The sequence below is a fragment of the Actinia tenebrosa genome, unplaced genomic scaffold, assembly GCF_029948245.1.
Source record: "Actinia tenebrosa isolate PJP-AT-01 unplaced genomic scaffold, QUT_ActTen_1.0 PGA_scaffold0__85_contigs__length_37466705, whole genome shotgun sequence".
Lineage (NCBI taxonomy): Eukaryota > Metazoa > Cnidaria > Anthozoa > Actiniaria > Actiniidae > Actinia > Actinia tenebrosa.
Window position 1 is genome coordinate 5,138,893 of NW_028292569.1, and position 18,110 is coordinate 5,157,002.

The 18,110-nt window shown below is 36.5% G+C and overlaps 4 protein-coding genes and 2 long non-coding RNA genes across 7 annotated transcripts; 3 read left to right on the plus strand and 3 right to left on the minus strand.

The window, feature by feature from the left end:
* Positions 1-368: 368 nt before the first annotated feature.
* LOC116292106 (electron transfer flavoprotein subunit beta) lies at positions 369-4,437 on the minus strand. Its single transcript, XM_031699355.2, has 8 exons — positions 4,199-4,437; positions 4,029-4,115; positions 3,531-3,602; positions 2,966-3,124; positions 2,146-2,208; positions 1,488-1,606; positions 967-1,006; positions 369-708 (listed from the first exon to the last, which is right to left on the minus strand). Exons 1-8 carry the CDS (start codon positions 4,253-4,255, stop codon positions 535-537), a joined length of 771 nt encoding a protein of 256 aa, XP_031555215.1. The 5' UTR covers positions 4,256-4,437; the 3' UTR covers positions 369-534.
* A 206-nt stretch (positions 4,438-4,643) lies between these two features.
* On the plus strand, positions 4,644-10,773 carry LOC116292107 (dynein regulatory complex protein 12-like). The gene is made up of 6 exons (XM_031699356.2): positions 4,644-4,812; positions 4,963-5,037; positions 5,227-5,346; positions 5,618-5,710; positions 6,014-6,144; positions 10,217-10,773. Exons 1-6 carry the CDS (start codon positions 4,674-4,676, stop codon positions 10,343-10,345), a joined length of 687 nt encoding a protein of 228 aa, XP_031555216.2. The 5' UTR covers positions 4,644-4,673; the 3' UTR covers positions 10,346-10,773.
* On the plus strand, positions 6,357-9,022 carry LOC148913322 (uncharacterized). The gene is made up of 3 exons (XR_016119203.1): positions 6,357-6,745; positions 6,864-7,113; positions 7,497-9,022. It is a non-coding gene; the product is annotated as an uncharacterized LOC148913322 (long non-coding RNA).
* LOC148913323 (uncharacterized) lies at positions 7,428-9,629 on the minus strand. The gene is made up of 3 exons (XM_089026860.1): positions 8,875-9,629; positions 8,355-8,804; positions 7,428-8,102 (listed from the first exon to the last, which is right to left on the minus strand). Exons 2-3 carry the CDS (start codon positions 8,593-8,595, stop codon positions 7,960-7,962), a joined length of 384 nt encoding a protein of 127 aa, XP_088882986.1. The 5' UTR covers positions 8,596-8,804; positions 8,875-9,629; the 3' UTR covers positions 7,428-7,959.
* Positions 10,638-15,728, minus strand: LOC116290969 (intraflagellar transport protein 46 homolog). The gene is made up of 12 exons (XM_031698093.2): positions 15,580-15,728; positions 15,072-15,189; positions 14,308-14,378; positions 13,949-14,163; positions 13,585-13,753; positions 13,106-13,187; positions 12,910-12,962; positions 12,716-12,783; positions 12,583-12,627; positions 11,971-12,098; positions 11,651-11,736; positions 10,638-11,193 (listed from the first exon to the last, which is right to left on the minus strand). The coding sequence occupies exons 1-12, from the start codon at positions 15,607-15,609 to the stop codon at positions 11,065-11,067; spliced, it is 1,194 nt and encodes a 397-aa protein (XP_031553953.1). The 5' UTR covers positions 15,610-15,728; the 3' UTR covers positions 10,638-11,064.
* A 60-nt stretch (positions 15,729-15,788) lies between these two features.
* On the plus strand, positions 15,789-18,101 carry LOC116290970 (uncharacterized). Of its 2 annotated transcripts, none has more exons than XR_004196525.2 (4): positions 15,789-15,963; positions 16,293-16,415; positions 16,760-16,916; positions 17,887-18,101. It is a non-coding gene; the product is annotated as an uncharacterized LOC116290970 (long non-coding RNA). The 2 variants fall into 2 exon arrangements; XR_004196526.2 differs by having other exon boundaries at positions 15,789-15,947.
* Positions 18,102-18,110: the final 9 nt, after the last annotated feature.

An 18,110-nucleotide genomic window follows, 5' to 3' on the forward strand; every position in this document is an offset into this window, starting at 1 on the left:
GAGTCGAAAACATGCTTTCCGACACGCGATGCACAAAGCGCTAAGTTTGACGCAATCTTGATCGAGAAGAAAATCTAAACATTTCCCTCCAATGATAATGGGTTTTTTTTCTCTTACCCTTTCCTTCTTTTCTGTTTGCTTTACGCCTGTTTGAAAATGCACACAAAACGATTTGCGACCCTCTCACTAATTTCTTCAATGCTGCAATTAGCCTACACAGTGTGTACAACCATGTGACTCAAAATCCTTGAGATATGAAAAACTATAAAACAACCGCCATGTTGGTTGATTTAACAAGAGAAGCATGAGGAATGCTCTATTGCAATACTATTCTTCCCGTTTTCTTTTCAGTAACAAGAATTCAAACATAAAATCATAAGATATACTTTAATGCCCCGCAAGTTAATAACAATAAATGATTCCAAAGTACTCAAAAATACTTGACCTGACTGTTAATACAGTCGATTATTTCATTCTTCTTGTAGGAATTATGGAAATATGAACAATGATAAATTGAACGTTTAGCAAAATGATTCATGCAGGAAATCCGTGTTCTTTTAACTTTGCCACCAAATCGTCAACTGTTTCTACTTTGATTCCAGCGCTGCGTACAGGGGGGTCTGTAACATTCAAGATCTCTATCCGGGGGGACACGTCCACACCTAGATCTTCGGGAGTTTTCTTATCAATCTTTTTCTTCTTTGCTTTCTGATGGGATTTAAAGAGAATAGCTTTGGTTATAAGTAAGCATAAATAATGGCGCATTTGATTTTCGTTGGAGCTGTCTTTACTGGTTAGGGAGCCACAGGGAACCCATGTCGGTAAAGTATATGAAATTTCAGCAAAACACAAAGAAAATATTATGACACAAAACAGAACATGGGCTTTCTGTGGGCTACCTTATACACAGGTATCCCAGCTAATTTGTTTTAGTTCTATTTAAAATGGGATATTTTCTTTCCTCACCATAATGTTGGGTAGTGTAGCATATCTGGGCTCATTCAATCTACAAAGATAAAAAAATCATTATTGATACATAGGCTCCTCCTCAGGCATCTCTCTACCTTTGGACTTCAGTTTATGGCTTTCTGTGTTAGGAAACAAAATGACAGTTCCCTTATAGTCTACATGGTCTATTCCAAAGGAAGCCCAAGAAGCTGCCTGTGGAAGAGTCTTGTTGCAGCATTGATTGGTTTCACTTGATGTCATTGCCTGTCTCATGCAGAATGTTCATCAGCTAAATTGCAAGCTCTCAAAAGAATATTTCTCATTGAGAGCACAAAGTGCTCAGTGTTTGAACACCATTTAGAGCAGATAATGACATTCAAAGACTTTTATCAACAAGAAAAACTAAATAATGAAACAAAGGATATTTGGTGAATATGTCCAATGTAAGATATGAAATTGCACACATACCACAGGCATATTTGACCATCAAATAATCTGAGCAGTGTACATTGGTTACTTGTTTTTTTTTCATACTTTACCTTAAATCAGCTGATAAAACACATGGTAGCTTGACATTGATTGTTTCAAGTCCACCATCAATCTCTCTTAAAACTTGAAGTCTGCCGTCTGTCTTTTCCACTTTTGAAGCAAAAACAGCCTAAAGAAACCATTAAAAACAAAATGAAAAAGGATTCCACAGCAACTTGATTTTTCAATGTTCTGAAGAATCAAGATTTAAGATGAATCAAGGTAATGATTCTATGTACATATTTTGCTCTGTTTATTATCTATTGCAGCACAGTTCTTGACAAATAAGAATACACATACTTTCTATTCTATACTAGTATATACTTAGAAAACCCTCAAACCTGAAAAATGACTGGAATGTTCATTGTGTTCTGACCAATCACATGCAAGAATGAATCCGTTACTAACGGATATGTTATTGGAACCATCATGCTGGTTCGTACCAAATTTGTTTTGTAAGTCACAAAAGATTTTCTATGCTTACATTGTTTCTTGAATTTCTCGAAAACAAAACTACACTGTAAGATATGAAGTTAAAACTATTAAACTACAAATAACTTGGGTGCAATCACACTGTGGTTTAACATATTGAACATTCCAGATATATTTTAGGTGTCCAAGATTTTCTTAGTTTGACTGTAAAATATTATAAATAATGATAACACATACCTGTGGCCAGTTAAGTAGTCCAGAGAGCATCTGTGGTGTCTGGTTACAGTCATCATCAATGGCCTACACACACACACAAAACTGGGTTACAAGGAGTGTGCCATAATGACTTTTAGGCCTAGGGCAAACGTCGAACTTTCCATGCACCGAACTTAATTACATCAAAGAATGCTGCCTCATTATCACTTGATGTCCATTGTTTTTAATGAGTTCGGTGCATGGAAAGTTCAAAGTTTGCCCTAGGCCTTACTTTAGTTTATACTGCTTTGTTATTTTCCCACATCTTAACTTTGATCCGCCCAGAGGCTGATTCAGGGTTTGATAAAGTTTTTAATCTGGGATAGGATGTATTTGTGGGTCCCAATATTATGGTAGTCCTTGTGGACCAGAGTATCATTAATAAAAATTAATGATTTTTGAATTAGCAGTCCCCAAGGAATTAAAGGGGGCTTTCACTTATAAGCACATGGGGTGGGTCGGAAATATTTTTTGGGGGGGTTACGCTATTTTGAGAAAGTGGTCAGGGGAGGAGGGGGCATAGCGAGGGGGGGTTGAGAACTATTGCAGGATGATGAAAGGGCAGTTATGCAATTGTTGCCTCTACCATGGAGGGGGGAGGGAGGTTGCATTATTTGTTAAGCTTTTCATATGGTTGATGCTCTTGATACTTGATACTATGAGGGTTACTTGATACTATGAGAGTTACTATGTGGGTTACTTGATGCTTTTGTTGCCAACTCCCCCTCCCCCTACACTAATAAATGAAAGCCCACTAAGAATCATTTCAATCTTCTTGTTTGGTTCAGGACCAGTTTCATACCTGTTTCCCTAACAACACTAAGTCAGGTTTTTCTAGTTCAACTATTTTGGCTAGAAGCTTTGCAACAGCTAAAGGTTGTAACCCTTCATAAGCTTTATCATCTAAAACCACATGGACACCCCTGTCAACACCCATCGCAAGAGCTGTACGTAATGTTTCCTGGAAATGTAAAAATCATTCTTTTCAGTCATGCATTAATCTACATATTATATTAGGCAGACTTCAGCTTTACAGCTTGATGTCCAAAAGTATGACCGGTGATGATGTTATTGCATACTTTTGTGCACAGGCTTTTGTACATTAAACTGACAAAGTTCGATGCAAACCTGGCTGGATCTACCAAGTAAGTTGTGTTAAAACATATTTGGCAGCAATATGCCATTGCATAGAAGCATGCAAATACAATAAATGTGGCAATACTTTTGTGTGTTGTGCTGTAATATTGCCACAACCAGATTCTTACTAAGAAATGCTTAGGGCTTTTGTATACTACTTCACTCCCCATGAAAGACTGCTTGCCTTGATGATAACCCTTATGTATTCTCTGAAAATACTTGATTCCTACCTCACTCTTTGCTGGGCCACAGCTTACGGCAATGACCTCAGATGCTATTTTTTTCTCCTTCATCCTGATTGCCTGTATCAAATATATATATATACAAACATTATTAAGGTCAGAAGTACATTGCACACATCTTAATCCCAAAAATACATAGTAATCCAAAAATAGTTGAGACGATATGATAATCTTAAAGTGGGCCATTAATCTTTGTCCCCCCTTTTCCTCCCAGTTTTCAATTTATTTAGTTTTCATTTCAATTGTTAATTCCTCCCAGTATTTCCAGAGTGTTCAACGAGGTGTTATTTTAAAAATGAATGCAATTCCGCAAGAATATTAATACGTTATGCAATACTGCATAAGCTTAAATTTTATTGAAGACAAAAATTATCCTTTACTAAGTGTGTGAGCTTGTGTGGGTTGTGTGAGCTTGTTTCAGACTCTTAGCTTTGATTAAAACGCATGTGCTATACCGTATTGAATTTAAAGGCTATTTAATCCTACCTCTTCTACAGCAATTTCATCAAATGGATTCATACTATGTTTGACTCCATCAGTAACAACACCAGTTTTATCAGGTTTGACGCGGATCTAAGACATGAAACTAGGTCAGTTTATAAATAAGGCACAAAGGTTTCCAAAAAATTGGAGTTTGAGTTAAAAATACGGCGTACCTTGACTGCATAGTCAATGACACGTTTGCATCCAACGAGAACACGTAAAGACGCCATCTTGGATTTGGTTAGAAAAAGAGACTAGACTGGGCATGCTCCAAACAGGAAATACCGGTTAACCAACCTGCAAAGATAAATCTTCGCGAAGAGACTAAAATTTCCTTTTCTGAAATGAATAGATAAAACAAGCACTGCAAATTTCTTATCTTTAGAGCAAAATGCTGAATCTTATCATTATATTATCTAATTCCTCCTAATGCTCTAAACAGGAAAGACCGGTTAACCACAGGTAGCCCAAGGCAGAACAACTTGCAAAAATAAATCTAAAAACTAGAAACTAAAATTTCCTTTTCTAAAATAAATGAATAGATCATAAAAGCACTGCAAATATATCATCTTTGGAGCAAAATGCTGATTCTTATCATCATATCATATAATTCCTCAGTATATGACGTCGTGAACTTGCGGTCACCCTATGGTTTTAGGCTTTCTTGACAACAGACTCGAAGGACAACAATCGAAGGAATCAACAATTGAGAATATTTGGCTTTTTGACTCAAAATGCCTCCAAAAAAAGAAGAAGGGGAAGGGAAAAAAGAAAAAGAAGAAGGATGGTAAGGATACATGGATGTAATTGTCATGCAATTTTGAACTTGATGTTTCAGAATTACATGAAAACTGCGTCGTCAAAAGGCTAATCCTTCCAAACCGAAAATGGCTAACAATACTTTAACCATTGTAAAATATATTTTCTCGTTATCCAGAAAAGACTGAATTGACGGTAGAGGACAAATACAAAAGAACAATTCAGGAAATCGAATGCTTAAGAGATGAACTTGGTAAGACTTAAAGAATCAGTATAAAACTTGTGTGTTTTATTGGCATGTTACTGTTTATAAAAGAATGTTACCAAAATTAAGGGCGCTCAACTCGATCTCATGTTCAATTCTTTGCAATTGCATTTGATCATCGAGCCATGGAATTTGCATTTAAAAAAACATGAAATTATTATTAATCATTAATTGTAGCTTCTAGAACTGAGATAACACGAAGAGCAAAGGATACGACTCTCAGGATGAAGGAAAAGATGCTGGAGGCACAGGATACTGTTGAAGCAGAGAAACAGAACAAACTGGATATTTCTTCAGGTTGGCTTAAATCCATTAACAAGTCTTGGTTGTGTTTTGGTTAAACAGAAATCATTAACAGGGATAGAACCTTCGAGACTGCAGGACTGCTTGCCGTGTGGGCTTCTCTTCTTTCTCCTCCTTCCTTCCCTCTCTTTCCATCATTTTCTCTCTCCTTTCCTCTTCTTATAGGGAAGCCCCAAGTGCAACCCCCCCCCCCCCAATATTTTAATATGGGTAAGGTTTTAACTCAAATAACTACTCCATATCTCATGCATTTTTGCTTTTTTAGATCTAACGAGACAGTACAAGACCATGCAGTCTGAAATGGCTCTTAGGATACACATGCTGGAACAGACTGTTACTAAGCTACGAGACAATTTAGGTAAAGAAAACCAATAAAATGATTATGATTATCATAATATATAGAATTCTAAAGTGATGATATGACATTTCTTGGTTGCCCTAGAAAAATGCCACACTTAAGCTCTCTAATCTTACTTCCCTGCTAGCAGAGTCTCCTTCGTTGGCAATTCTTGGGAAGAGTCGCCAACGAGGGAGACTCTTCTAGCAGGGAATATTTTTACCAGATTTGGTGTTGATTGAAAAAATCAATCTTACTGCATCAGTAGTAAAGTTTCGTCAAAGTAACACAACTATCTTATACTGTAATGTTTTCAATTTCAAGCCAAGTCTGAAGAGGAACTTCGTAGGACAAGAAAAGAATTCGAAGACATGAAGAAAGAAAAGGATCAGACTATCGCAGAGCTGAAATTTAAGATAGAGCACATGGAATCAGTTTATGAAAGTATTCTACATGTAAGTAGGGAGTCAAGAGGGGGACGAGGATCATAGGAGTATTTAAGGGAGCACTTAAAGTCCCTATGACGCTTATTTTTTGTCATTTTTTTAACAGTTGTATTAAAAGTAGAAGGTCTTGGGAGACTATTCGTTTAATTTTTTTACTCTCAACGATATAATTTTTTGATTTTGAGCGCTTTTATTTTGACTCCATAAAAGTTTGGACGAGCTATTGGGAACCTGGTACCTAGTGACGTCACAGGAGTAAGTTGTTTGCGTCTTTTCACCATAACTACAGTATCCTGAAGCGTGTTCCAGGTTATAAGTGAAAGTTTTGCCTTGTTTTCTGTAAAATGTCCTCCGAAAGCCACTCTTCAGACTCAAGCGAATGATCAGACGACTCGGAGTGGAATTATATCCCAGGAGTTTATAACATAGAATCGGAAAATCAGACGGCGGCTGCGGACATTTGCTTTGATGAAGAAGAATTTAGTGGCCCATATGCAGACGAGCCTCTAGCAGAACAAGACTGGCTTCTTGAATGCAATAAGCGCCAAAAAGAAAAAGAAGAAAGGCCAAAATCCCTAGAAAGACGGTTTTCAGGAGTTGAAGCTAACTGGTAGGTTAACAAAGTTATAACTGGTCGCACAGTACTTTGTTTATGTCCGTAATGTGTCGTATTTTATCCACGATCCACGTGAGTTTTACTCCTAATATAAGCTTTCATGTCTTCATAGGTGTTCTTGTGGTCATTGCTGCACTGACCTTTCACAAAATCCAAACGAATGTTATTGCTGCATGGATTTGGACAAGACTAGCGAAGCTCTTAGCTCGTTGTGGGTTCTGAATGAAGTTCGAGAGCCGCCGCCATGTATCACTCTACATCCAGGTTTCACAACCGTGTGCCTAGACAAATGGTCATTGAGAATGGCTGCCGCAAAATATCGGACCATTGATAAGAAGACATATGAGCAAACGGGAGAATTCGTAAGTGAGCGTTTCAAGTTACGAAATTCTAAATGAGTTTGGCAAATATTTATACCGCCCAATTCGCTAACTTGGTCCTATCACATGGTGGCAGCATGCAGCTGATATGCTGTATTCAGAACTTACCAACTGCTTAACACTCTATAAAAAATAGACCTTCCCAGTCTCATAAACAACAACAATAAATCCTCCCCCATCCTGCCTTCAGCACAAAAAAACACTGTTGTCTATATATGACCCTCCCCATGTTCAGCCAGCCAAAATTTACATTTTCTCCTTTATACAGCTAACACTATTAATAGCCTGAGTCGAAATATGATGCATCTGTCCAATATTTAATTCTTTCTAATTTGTACTTTTAAAATTCCTGATTTTCTTTATAGCTTCTTAAGGAGTGTGGCCTACAGGGAATATATCTTTCTTGTCCATGGGCGAATTGGCAAAACTAGGTTGCCATTACCTGCATGTGCTTACCACAGAATCAGAAGTACCTTCAAAAGTGAAGATGACTTTATAGGATTTCAAGAAGATGATAATGAATAAATTAGAGAATGGTTTTCATACACCCATGAAACAGTTACTAACGTCATACATATTTAATTAGTAGGCCCTAATCCCCCCCCCCCCAGGGGGATACTCTGCCTGGATTTGGGTAGGGGGGAAAAACCACTCTATCTGTCAATTTGAAACATGTAAGGATATCTTGTGGTGCCAAGATATACCTCAAAAATAGTACAAGGAATATTTCATTATTGAAATCAACCAGAAATGGCAATACACAACAGTAAATAATAATAACTACATCATTTTTTTCACTTCTGATTTTTTGGACACTCTACGACATTTTTATGTCCTTTCATTGGCTTGTTGGCATCCTTTCATTGGCATCGTATTCATTGGTTGTGGTGCCATGGTCACCAATTCTTCAACTGCCAGTGTTCTGTTTTGTTGTTCCACAAGAAATGTGTTGTAGATCTCTTCAACATAATCTTTTTTTTTTAATGAATAGATTAATCAAAAAATATCAGATTAACAAATATCCATAATAATTTCAAGTTTTGGCAATAAAGGTATACAATATACTTAATTCATGACTTTCATGACTTTGATTGGAAAAAGAAACAATATCAATTTCAAAATTTTGATTTTAAATTTATTTGTTTGGTTTTGGTGATTTGTTATGATTAATTATTCTTTGACTTTAAAAAAAACAACAACAACAAAAACATTCACGCACATACCATAGTTTGGCTGGACTCTAACATTTTGGACAGTTGCCTCACCATTCTTAAATTTTGGATAGACTATCTTGACCTGGTCGGTGCCATCTTCTCTTTTTAATGTTTCTCGGTGAAGATTGTAGTTGAAGTGTGTGGTAGCTATAATATGTCTTGAAGGGTAAAGATACAAATGCAAAATGTGAATTTCTGTATAAAATATTATTTCAAAGAAAAAATATTTTTTATTGGGGACATGTACCATCTCCAATAGTAAGTAAATAAAAAAAGATTAAAGAGGCCTACAAAACTTTCCTGAATAAGAGTAGGCAATCATTTTGGGAGCGTAGTGGTTGAGCACAGAATGAAAACCTTCCAAGGAACTAGTTTGTTCTAAAGGTGATATCTTCTTGATGCCATTTACAAGAGATTTCTTTGTTAGCCCTGCTTTTAGTTTTTCGAACGCCACAGTATCTATGAAAAATGGTGGTAAATTTTTAGTGTATGATATTTTGTTTTGATTTTCTGGATAATGTTAACAAACCTTCTTCAAGCCATTTTCTATCTTGAATGTTGTCATCATGAGCACACTTGTTGAATAATGGGATAGGTAAATCTTTGTGTCTGTTAGTTAAAAACACGCTTCACGAAAATGTAAATAACACCTCAATAAAAGGTCACGCAATGCTCCATCCACGTCGTTATTATGAACACATTAACAGATCAGTATAAATTCATATGTTAGATGGAAAAAAATACTACAGCGAACATGTGCAAGTACGTATATTTCGCTTAAATTATATGGTACAATCACATTTATAATGCATTTACTGTCAGTATTCGTGTACCACGACGAAAATGCTCGGAACATACACGAGAATTCGTGGTCGGACTCCACTTCGCACGTTTGGTCCTGACAAACCGAAGCCACTGTCGCCGTCTTTTCCTTGCTTCAGGAGCTTCATTGCCCTCGAAGGGGATTTTATGCAGTGAAATCTGCCTCTCTGGATCAGGAGTGTTCGAACATCCTCCCACTACACACCGATACGGCATATTTATAACAAGAGAATAAAACAGAACTCACTCAACTACGAGCAATTAAATGGCAACTTTCTGGATTCACTCCGGTGTCTTACTCCGGTGACGTCACAGCACAGGCTCCCATAGGCTTCCTTTTGCTCGGTCAATTTAACACAGGAAGCCCAAAATTTAATTTTTTGCCACTTTTAAAGCTCTTAAAAAGATACTTTTACAATTCATACTCGAGAATTTTATAAACGAATAGTCTCCCAAGACCTTCTACTTTTAATACAACTGTTAAAAAAATGACAAAAAATAAGCGTCATAGGGACTTTAACTACTGTAGTTAACTGCTCCCTTAAATACTCTTATGTAGTCCACAACATGTATGTGGTAGTAAGCACAGAAGGAGTTTTCAATGATAAATGAACTTCAGGATGGCTGTAATCCATAAAAAATACCAAATGTGGATTTGGGGGTGGGATAGCCTGCATTGCATTCGAAATTCTGATGAAGACTTTACAAAGAAAATTCTGGATGCAACTCAGGGTAGGGGTGTGGTGGAATTAGAGAACAAGGGATCCACAATCAGATCTCTGGACTTCGAATACGTGATATTATGCTTATTGATCAGGTGATCATTTGGCCACTCCCTTGATTTTGTCCCCTCCCCCAAATTTAAAAACTCTCAGTCTATTACATTAACTATATCCAGCAAACTTGAACAGATAAGCAATGATTAACGGATTGAATGCAAGAGGCATATTTAGCAAGACCTTTAAAATTTGGCAAATTGATAGAAAAAAATTGAATTTTTCATTGCTCCGATAACAGTAATTCTTATGATTCTTTAATCTTTGCCTCAGGATGCTTTTGATAGAATGTCTGCAAAAGTAGAAGACGCAAGAGGAAAATGGCAGACACAGGCTTTAGAAACACAAGAAAAGAATAAACAGTTATTACTGGAGTTTGGACTCAACCCTTTAGAAATTTAACCAAAACTAGACCTCATTAGATATGGATAAATTCTAAGGTTTTTACAGTCTCAAATGTACAAAATTTAGTTTGTATATCACTTGCATACTTGTTCAGCAACTTTATAAAGTTACTTGACTGGATTAAAAAAAAGTACAGTGTATGCCTCAAAAGTTACATTGTGTAATGTCATTACGACATTTTTTCTGTTGCACATTTTAAGGGAGAAAATCCATAACATTTCAAAATCACTAAAAAAAACCATCTACTCTTAGTGATCTTAATATTAATAATAACATAAGTAATATGATATTGTGGTAACTATTAATTTTAATCTCAATTGGTGTATATAAATACAGTATGGCATTGACCTTTGAATGCTAAAATGTTGCACAATTTTAAACAAAGTGTTACCTATTATAACTGAATTAAAAATGAATCCTGCAAAGCTTGTCATCTCTTAAAATCCTCTACACCATGCAAAATAAGCCATTCTAAGTTATTATGTCAAAAAATATGTACACTGGCTTTACATCAGATTTACAAGGGCTCCTAAGTTTACAATAGAATTTGCTATCATGTGCTAGTCTATCATGTACAATCTCAGATTTTAAGAGGTCTAGAATCCTTATGTGTATAATGCAGTTCAATTACTAGCTTTTGATCTATAGAACCATGAGATTACTACAAGCATGTTGTGTCTGATACTTTAACATGTTTTTCTTGGATAAACATATTCTTATTCAAATGTGAGAGCCTGAGAATCATTCAAGGTGAGTTGTTCTGTAGCTCCTGTCATCTCATTTATGTCTGATGGCTTCTTTAGCTCATTTGATAACTGGTTGTCCTTAGCAAGTTGATGGAAGTGCTGCAATGAAAAAGATATATCAGATATACCGTAGAAGCCTCTAAGTTATAAGCCTCCATGATTATAAGTCCACCCGCCTGCAAACAGAAATTTACTTTTAGCTAAAAGCTCGGTCATAAGCCTCCCTGGTTTTACAGCCATTCACAAGGCGTTTCCATAAGTTGTTGGAAAAAACAAAGCTATAAGGGCACGTGCCTATAGAATGTAATGGAAACACATTGATTGACGTCCACCAAAAGCTTCTTCATCGCAACAGAAACGATCGCTAGAACGGCTTGTGTGATTGAGAATGGCTGTAAGCCCACCCAAAAAAATCCTTACAAAATTGTATGAGCCCAGGGATCATGACTGAGATTCTAGGACGACGAAGAGTATTAATGATGCTTCAAGAGAAAAAGATAACCTCCTTCGGACAGTTTGAATGAATTGTAGAAATCTTTATTTATCTGAATTTTACCTGAGAATTCTTGAACTCTGAAAACAGTGTGAAGAGGACATGCAGTGAATGGATTCTGTTTTTGTGTACTGGAATATCAAGGATGCCTGAGGGCCACAAAAAATACAACCATTACTTCTACAGTATTAATGATAGATGATTAATATTACAGGTTATCAGTTTCAATTTTTTAATGCAATCTCGGCAGCTTAGAGCTTTACTCTGAAATGTGTTTTTTTTCTTCTGTCAACCAGTTCAGAGTTAGAGTAATATTGGAAATTGCTGTAAAATGTCATAAGTGTAAGATGAGTTGAAATATCGATGTTGGTGTTGGTGCTTACCACATATGAGGTCAACATACTGAGCAAGATCAACATCTAGCTCAGCAGATGGAAGTCCTACTGTGTTTAACAGATCTTCAAATTGTGATGGCCATTCCTGCATAAGATCTTCAATGTCAGGCATATTTCTACAAAAAAAACACAACAGTTTTTGAATATAAATGATGAGGATGATTATAAATATGGTACAGTATTCTGATAATGATGATGAGCTGAAGCTGACAAAGGTGGTAGTGATAATGATAATGATCTGATAATGATAATGGTGGCTGTGGTAAAGCTGTAGTACTGCTAATGATAATGATGATGATGGTGGTGTAAATGTTGCTCATAACGATGGATGGTGATCAAGATGATGATGATGACAATGGTGGTGGCTGTGATAGTGCTGCTGCTGATAATGATGATGATGTTGGTGGTGTTAATGTTGCTGATAATGATGAATGGTGATAAAAATGATGTTGATGATGATGATGGTGGTGGTAATTACAGATGATGATGGTGAATGAAGGAATGGCAATGATGATGGTGATGCTACTAACTACTACCACTGATGGTGATGACGACAATAATTGTTAATTGAGACTAGAAGAAATGCAAGTGGATTTTTACCTTTGATAATGAACTGTTGGAGCAGGTTTTTGTCGATGTAGTTCCCTAAAACACAGGATATTTTAGACATTATCACAATCTAATAGATAGACATCAGGCTTAGAATCTTTGAATGAGACACCCCTACGTTTACCTGATGCTGTCAATCCAGGTATCAATTGCTTTGGGATTCTTCTCCACGTCATCTATACTCCTCACAGTCTGTTAATACACATTCAACAATGGATTAATAATTGTGTGGTTATTTTCAAGTACACTCCCATGACAGTCCTAAATCCCTAGTAATAATGAGTACAGTTTATTATCAATACACATCACATTACTTACCATAGCTTTGAGATTGGTTTGCTTTGATATTGTCCTCAATTGCAAATCAAGAACTGAAAGCAAGAATGTACCATTAAGAATCAGAAAAATCCATCGATTCAATTTTACTAAATTTGATTTTTTGGCACTTCTGGTGAATACCACCATGATAACCTAGTTTCATTTAAAGATCCCAAAGACAACACTTTCATCTCACCTGTAGGATCAGACTGTCTTGCAGTGGGCTCATCCAGCACTAGAAGACCAAGGGTTTCTGGTTTACCATCAGGACGAGTTACCTGAATCAAATTAACTATCATTGTAAACTTATATAATGTCTTAAAGGCCAATAATTTATGCTATTTGGGCCACGAAAGTAAACACTTTGGCATTCATTTAGAATAAAAATCTGATGAACATTTCTCTATTTTTTCATGAAATAGGTCACTCGTGGTATACCATGAAATATCCCATGTGGCACTTGTATTTTCTAGAATGAACCCAAGCCTTCAGGCCTATCCGGGATATTTTATGGTATATGTCTGTCAAAAGCCATCATATAATGAACCTCTAATAAACTATTTCATTTGACACTATCGAAAATATACCTGCACTGCAATATGAACAAGGAGTACTGCCAAATAAAACAATAGCTAAAATAAGGTAGCAATTCTATACAGGGAAAGTATTGATTACCTTAATGAAAGCATCAATATCTCCAACAGCAGGGATGAAGTCAGGTATGAACGGCTTTAATTTATGCTCTAGGTCAATAGTCTGGGGTGTATAGCGAGTGATATACTGAAAGAGTTCCTTGATTTCTTGGCTTACAGGAAGGTGCTCATAGTCTGCTGGATCATACGCACTATAAAAGTATAAGAAACCATCAATACCTTTCACTTTATCTCTTACAGTCCACCTACAGTTGTTCTCAATAGCAGGTACAGAATCGTATCCACTGTACTACATATTTGACAGTTATCAATATACATACATTTGATAATGTTAATAATAATATAATAATGTTAATAATAACCATTCAAGAGGTGCCTTCTCTTACCCCTCAACTGCAGGACCATGGTTGTCATCATCATCATCATCATCATCTGAGCTATCACTCTGATCATCTCCTTCATCATCATCATCGTCATCATCATTGCCTATTCCTTCTGATAAAGGTTTGATCCTTTCTTGGTTCATCTGGGATGGATCGGCACTAATACCACCACCACCAGCTCCGACCCCTCCTCCTGGTTGACCATAGCCAACTGGTCCCTGTCATAAAAAACATTAAGTATCACATCCTTATCTTAGGTAAGAAAGGAATGGCAGCAAAAAAGACTGGAAAGGAAGGGTGGGGAAGGAGGGTAGGATGGGAAATGAATAAATAATGATGATAGATAAACAAACGTTTCTCACCTTTTTGTCAGCTAAGCTATCATGCTCAAATTCATCATCACTTTGGTCAGTCATGGACATTGATAACCTGCCTGATATAGTAAAAAAAGAAAATTATTCTCAAAAGGTCTGTACATACACGCCTTTCATAACTGGCTGCTGCTGTTTTTGGAGTGAAAACCCTTTTAAATCATTGATCTTGTTGATTTAGATAAGGCGTGTGAGTTTCTACTTAAATTAATAAATCCTTTACAAGATGTGAGCTGAGATGTGATGTGAAGTTTTGAAAATGCACCAAAACGAGGCCACCAAGGCTTCCAGTGATAAATATATGTACAAAACTCTCTATTTTCGTTCTTTCATAACTTCTTTGGTATGCAGTCAAATTCTACAAAATTTTCTGGAAATAGCTTTCATGAAGTATTTTCTCAGGTAGCATTAATAGTTTCTGGTAAAAAGCCTTCATTTTCTCTATCTGAAAAAACTGAGTTATGAAAGTCGTCTATGGGTTAAACTTTTGTCTAGTTTTACTAACAGCCTTAGCTTTGAATTACATTTTAAAAATCATCCATGTTTTACGAGGGTAAAACTTAGTAGCAAGTGCATGGCTAACAAATGTGTGTGGCCTTCATTCCAGGATCGCATTGGAATTTATAATAAGTTGATAAATGAGTGGGGAATGTGGAGAAAATGCAGGGCTATAAAGTGAGTTTTCAAAATTCAGAGATATACTACATCATAAGCACTGGGGGTAGGGGAGGGGAGGGTTTTTTTAAAGATCTTACCAGGAGCATTAGGCCGGCTCCCTCCTGGCCTTGGGCTTGGTGTAAAAGTGCTTGCTACTTCCTCGTCGTCGTTTACCTCAACAGTTTCATCATAGTGTTGGTTGACTACGAGATTTGACTACAAATTTAAAGCGATAAAAAGGTTATAACATTTATATGGCTTCGTAAAACAACTTTGTACATATAGACTAGTCTCAAAAATATTCAAAAATCTAAACAAAGCCAAAATGAATAAAAGAATAAATTCGAGATATTTTAACTTGTTTTCGATTTCGACAATTTTTTAATTTACGAAAGTTAAAAGCGAAAAAATAAAATAAAAACAACTCCGTATCCAAGGAAATTTTGACAAGACTTCGGTATCATTGAACACAAAATTTGACACCTTTTTTCCGCTTAAATACCCACAAAATTAGCTTAATAAATGCATTTAATATTAAAGTAGAAATCTAGAATATTTGTACTGTTGAGGTAAAGGTAAATAAGAAGTATTTCGGGTTTAAAATACCTTATTTTGCTCATTGTCGGAGTCAGCCATCAAAAGTAAACGAAGTCAAAGAGACGAACGACTGCAAAGGTTGATGGGAGATTGAGGTGAGAAACCGCTGTACAGAATTGAAAAGCGCGCGCTTTTTAAAAAAAATTGCGCGTGCCTTGAACTGGTTAGAACGGTTATAAAATTTTAATTCAAAAAATAGAATGTCCTGTAGGTTCAGTAAATAATACACCTGTCTCAAGAGAATATGCTGATGAGAATTGTCACGGATTCAGTTTCTCCAACGAATTATGACCTTATATAGCTGAGATGAGGAGAGAGCAAACAAGTTAAAACGGGTCGTTTATAAATCTAAAATCTAACCACGCAGGGCGAATAAGGTACTACTCTTCAAAGGTCAGCTAAGATTTCTTTAATTAACACATTTTGACAATTTTTTGAGATTTCAAGTAAAGATCGCCGTACATTTTTGATATACCAAGAAGACTTAGCTTGGGCTACCTTTGGGCTACCGGGCAAAGAGCCACGGCCGAGTAAATTTTGCGTCTAAAAATAGGCGAATCATTTACGAAAGCTATTCTATTAAAGATGCTTTATATTCAAAGCTAAAAAAATAACGATTGTTTTCAGTAAATTCTATCTGTTTTTTATAAGCCCACCAGCTATGTCAGGTCCCACCTGCCCAGCTGAATAAAGGAATATCCACATTCGTGTTTTTATACTAGAACGTCACCGAGAGAGATAAAGCCCAAACTGCACATTTCCTTAATATAATCATAAAGAAAGCAAGGCTTTAATAGGACTTTTGAGCAATACAACTTGTGTACGTACCTACGAAATTAAAGCAAGTAAGTTTTACTTTTAAGCATATAAATGATAGAGCGCTCTCTTATTTCGATGAAAACGATGATTTTTATTCAAGTCGTTGTAAATACATCATTTGCGTTTGCTGCTATCCAATGCTGTCTTCTGAGTTAATCGTATTGGAATTAGATTTGATTTTAAAATAATGAATACTGATGTCGCAGTTTGAAACTGTGTTGGCGAGTCAAAGAAACGCCCGCGCAATGGTTGATGGGAGTTACGTCATATTTTCCACGTCACAATCAGTGGCTCATCAGTCGATGCAGTAATCTGAATCGTGTCATTCTGCTGAAATAAATCTTTAAAATTATTCCATTTAAAAACACAGAATTTAGAGGTGAGAAGATCGTGTCCGGATTGCATTACTATGTCTATGAAAATGTCTGCCGTGTTAATCCTTTTGCTGATTGGAAGTTGTTTGTCACGTGATCTTGGAGCAGCACGAGAGAAACGGTTGGACAAAACAAAAGCATCCAAGTCAAAAGGTAACTGGTAACTTGCAAAGATAATATAAACCCTCGCAGAAGTTCATAACTAGAAGTGTCCATCTTCCTATATATGAAACGTCCGATGTGTTTTACGTCTGAGCTGTTTTTAGTAAAATTGACGTCTGCACCGGAAGTGACCAAGCAAGCAGGCCAAACAAACAAAATAGCAGACTCGGGGTTTCCCGTGTGAGAAAAGCTTGGATTTGCTTGAGTGTTATGTTCGATAATAGTGTACACCATAGAAAAGACACTTAGTTTCTTTTTTACCATAACAAAGTCCAAAAAGATGAAAAAAATGTCCGGAAAATGTTTGAAAGAGCAACCGCTTCAAGCGCGCGCTGTTCATACACGCGGGCGCGCGCAATCCTAAACGAATCAGCGCAGCGTATGTCATTTCGATGAATCTGATTGGTCGAGCGTTCCTGCTTGGTCACTTCTAGTGCTGATGTCAAATTTACTAAAAATAACTCAGACGTAAAACACATCGGACGCCACCCCAATACCTGATGGACACTTCTAGTTATGAACTTCTGACCCTCGCCATTATTTTGATGTAAAAAACTAAGTCAAGTTGACATTGCAGTGCATTGTGGGACTGATTTATACGGCGAAATAGACGCCATCTTGGAATAGGCTATTTCACGGATCCTGTTACTCAACCTCAGCCTCGTCAGCGTGTAATATATTCTTTAGAAATTGCCTACAACCTGTGAAATTTTTAAGTGTTTCAATTGTTCGTTGATGTGTAAATTCCTTTCATTACTGCGGACTGTAGTCAAATTCTAAAGAATATATTACACGCTGACGAGGCTGAGGTTGAGTAACGGGATCCGTGAAATGGTCTATTAAGTCCATGAAACAGTCCCACGATGCAATGCAATATTAATCCAACCAAGTTTTCCCCCTGAACCTCGAAATGGCTATTAAAGTTTCAAACCTATTGTATTATTGCTTTATGTCCCTGCAGTTGTCTGTCATTACAATGGCAAGGAATACAAGCCAGGAGAGAAGTTCGATCATGACCTGTGTATCTGCACCGAAACTGGGGGTATCATGTGCGTTTAGACAAGGCTACATCTTGTATTGGTAACTGGAATTTAGTTGCGACAAGAAACCTTTTTTTTTTTAAAGTTCTAAACAGTCATAAAAAATATTAAAAATAAACTTGCATTGATTTAGAAATGCTTATGT

Bases quoted from the DNA above. Each gene is read 5' to 3' on its own strand.
- LOC116292106 (XM_031699355.2), bottom strand. From the start codon at position 4,255: ATGGCGTCTTTACGTGTTCTCGTTGGATGCAAACGTGTCATTGACTAT. The intron at 3,125-3,530 runs GTAGGAATCAAG...TTACATTTCCAG, and splicing joins GTGGCCCAGCAAAGAGTGAG to GAAACATTACGTACAGCTCT. The intron at 2,209-2,965 runs GTATGAAACTGG...GTGTGTGTGTAG, and splicing joins TAGTGTTGTTAGGGAAACAG to GCCATTGATGATGACTGTAA.
- LOC116292107 (XM_031699356.2), top strand. From the start codon at position 4,674: ATGGTTTTAGGCTTTCTTGACAACAGACTCGAAGGACAACAATCGAAG. The intron at 5,347-5,617 runs GTTGGCTTAAAT...TTGCTTTTTTAG, and splicing joins CAAACTGGATATTTCTTCAG to ATCTAACGAGACAGTACAAG. The intron at 5,711-6,013 runs GTAAAGAAAACC...TTCAATTTCAAG, and splicing joins TAAGCTACGAGACAATTTAG to CCAAGTCTGAAGAGGAACTT.
- LOC148913323 (XM_089026860.1), bottom strand. From the start codon at position 8,595: ATGGTACATGTCCCCAATAAAAAATATTTTTTCTTTGAAATAATATTT. The intron at 8,103-8,354 runs GTATGTGCGTGA...TAAAAAAAAAAG, and splicing joins TAGAGTCCAGCCAAACTATG to ATTATGTTGAAGAGATCTAC.
- LOC116290969 (XM_031698093.2), bottom strand. From the start codon at position 15,609: ATGGCTGACTCCGACAATGAGCAAAATAAG. The intron at 13,188-13,584 runs GTAATCAATACT...AATTTGATTCAG, and splicing joins ATATTGATGCTTTCATTAAG to GTAACTCGTCCTGATGGTAA. The intron at 12,963-13,105 runs GTGAGATGAAAG...TCTTGCTTTCAG, and splicing joins AAGACAGTCTGATCCTACAG to TTCTTGATTTGCAATTGAGG.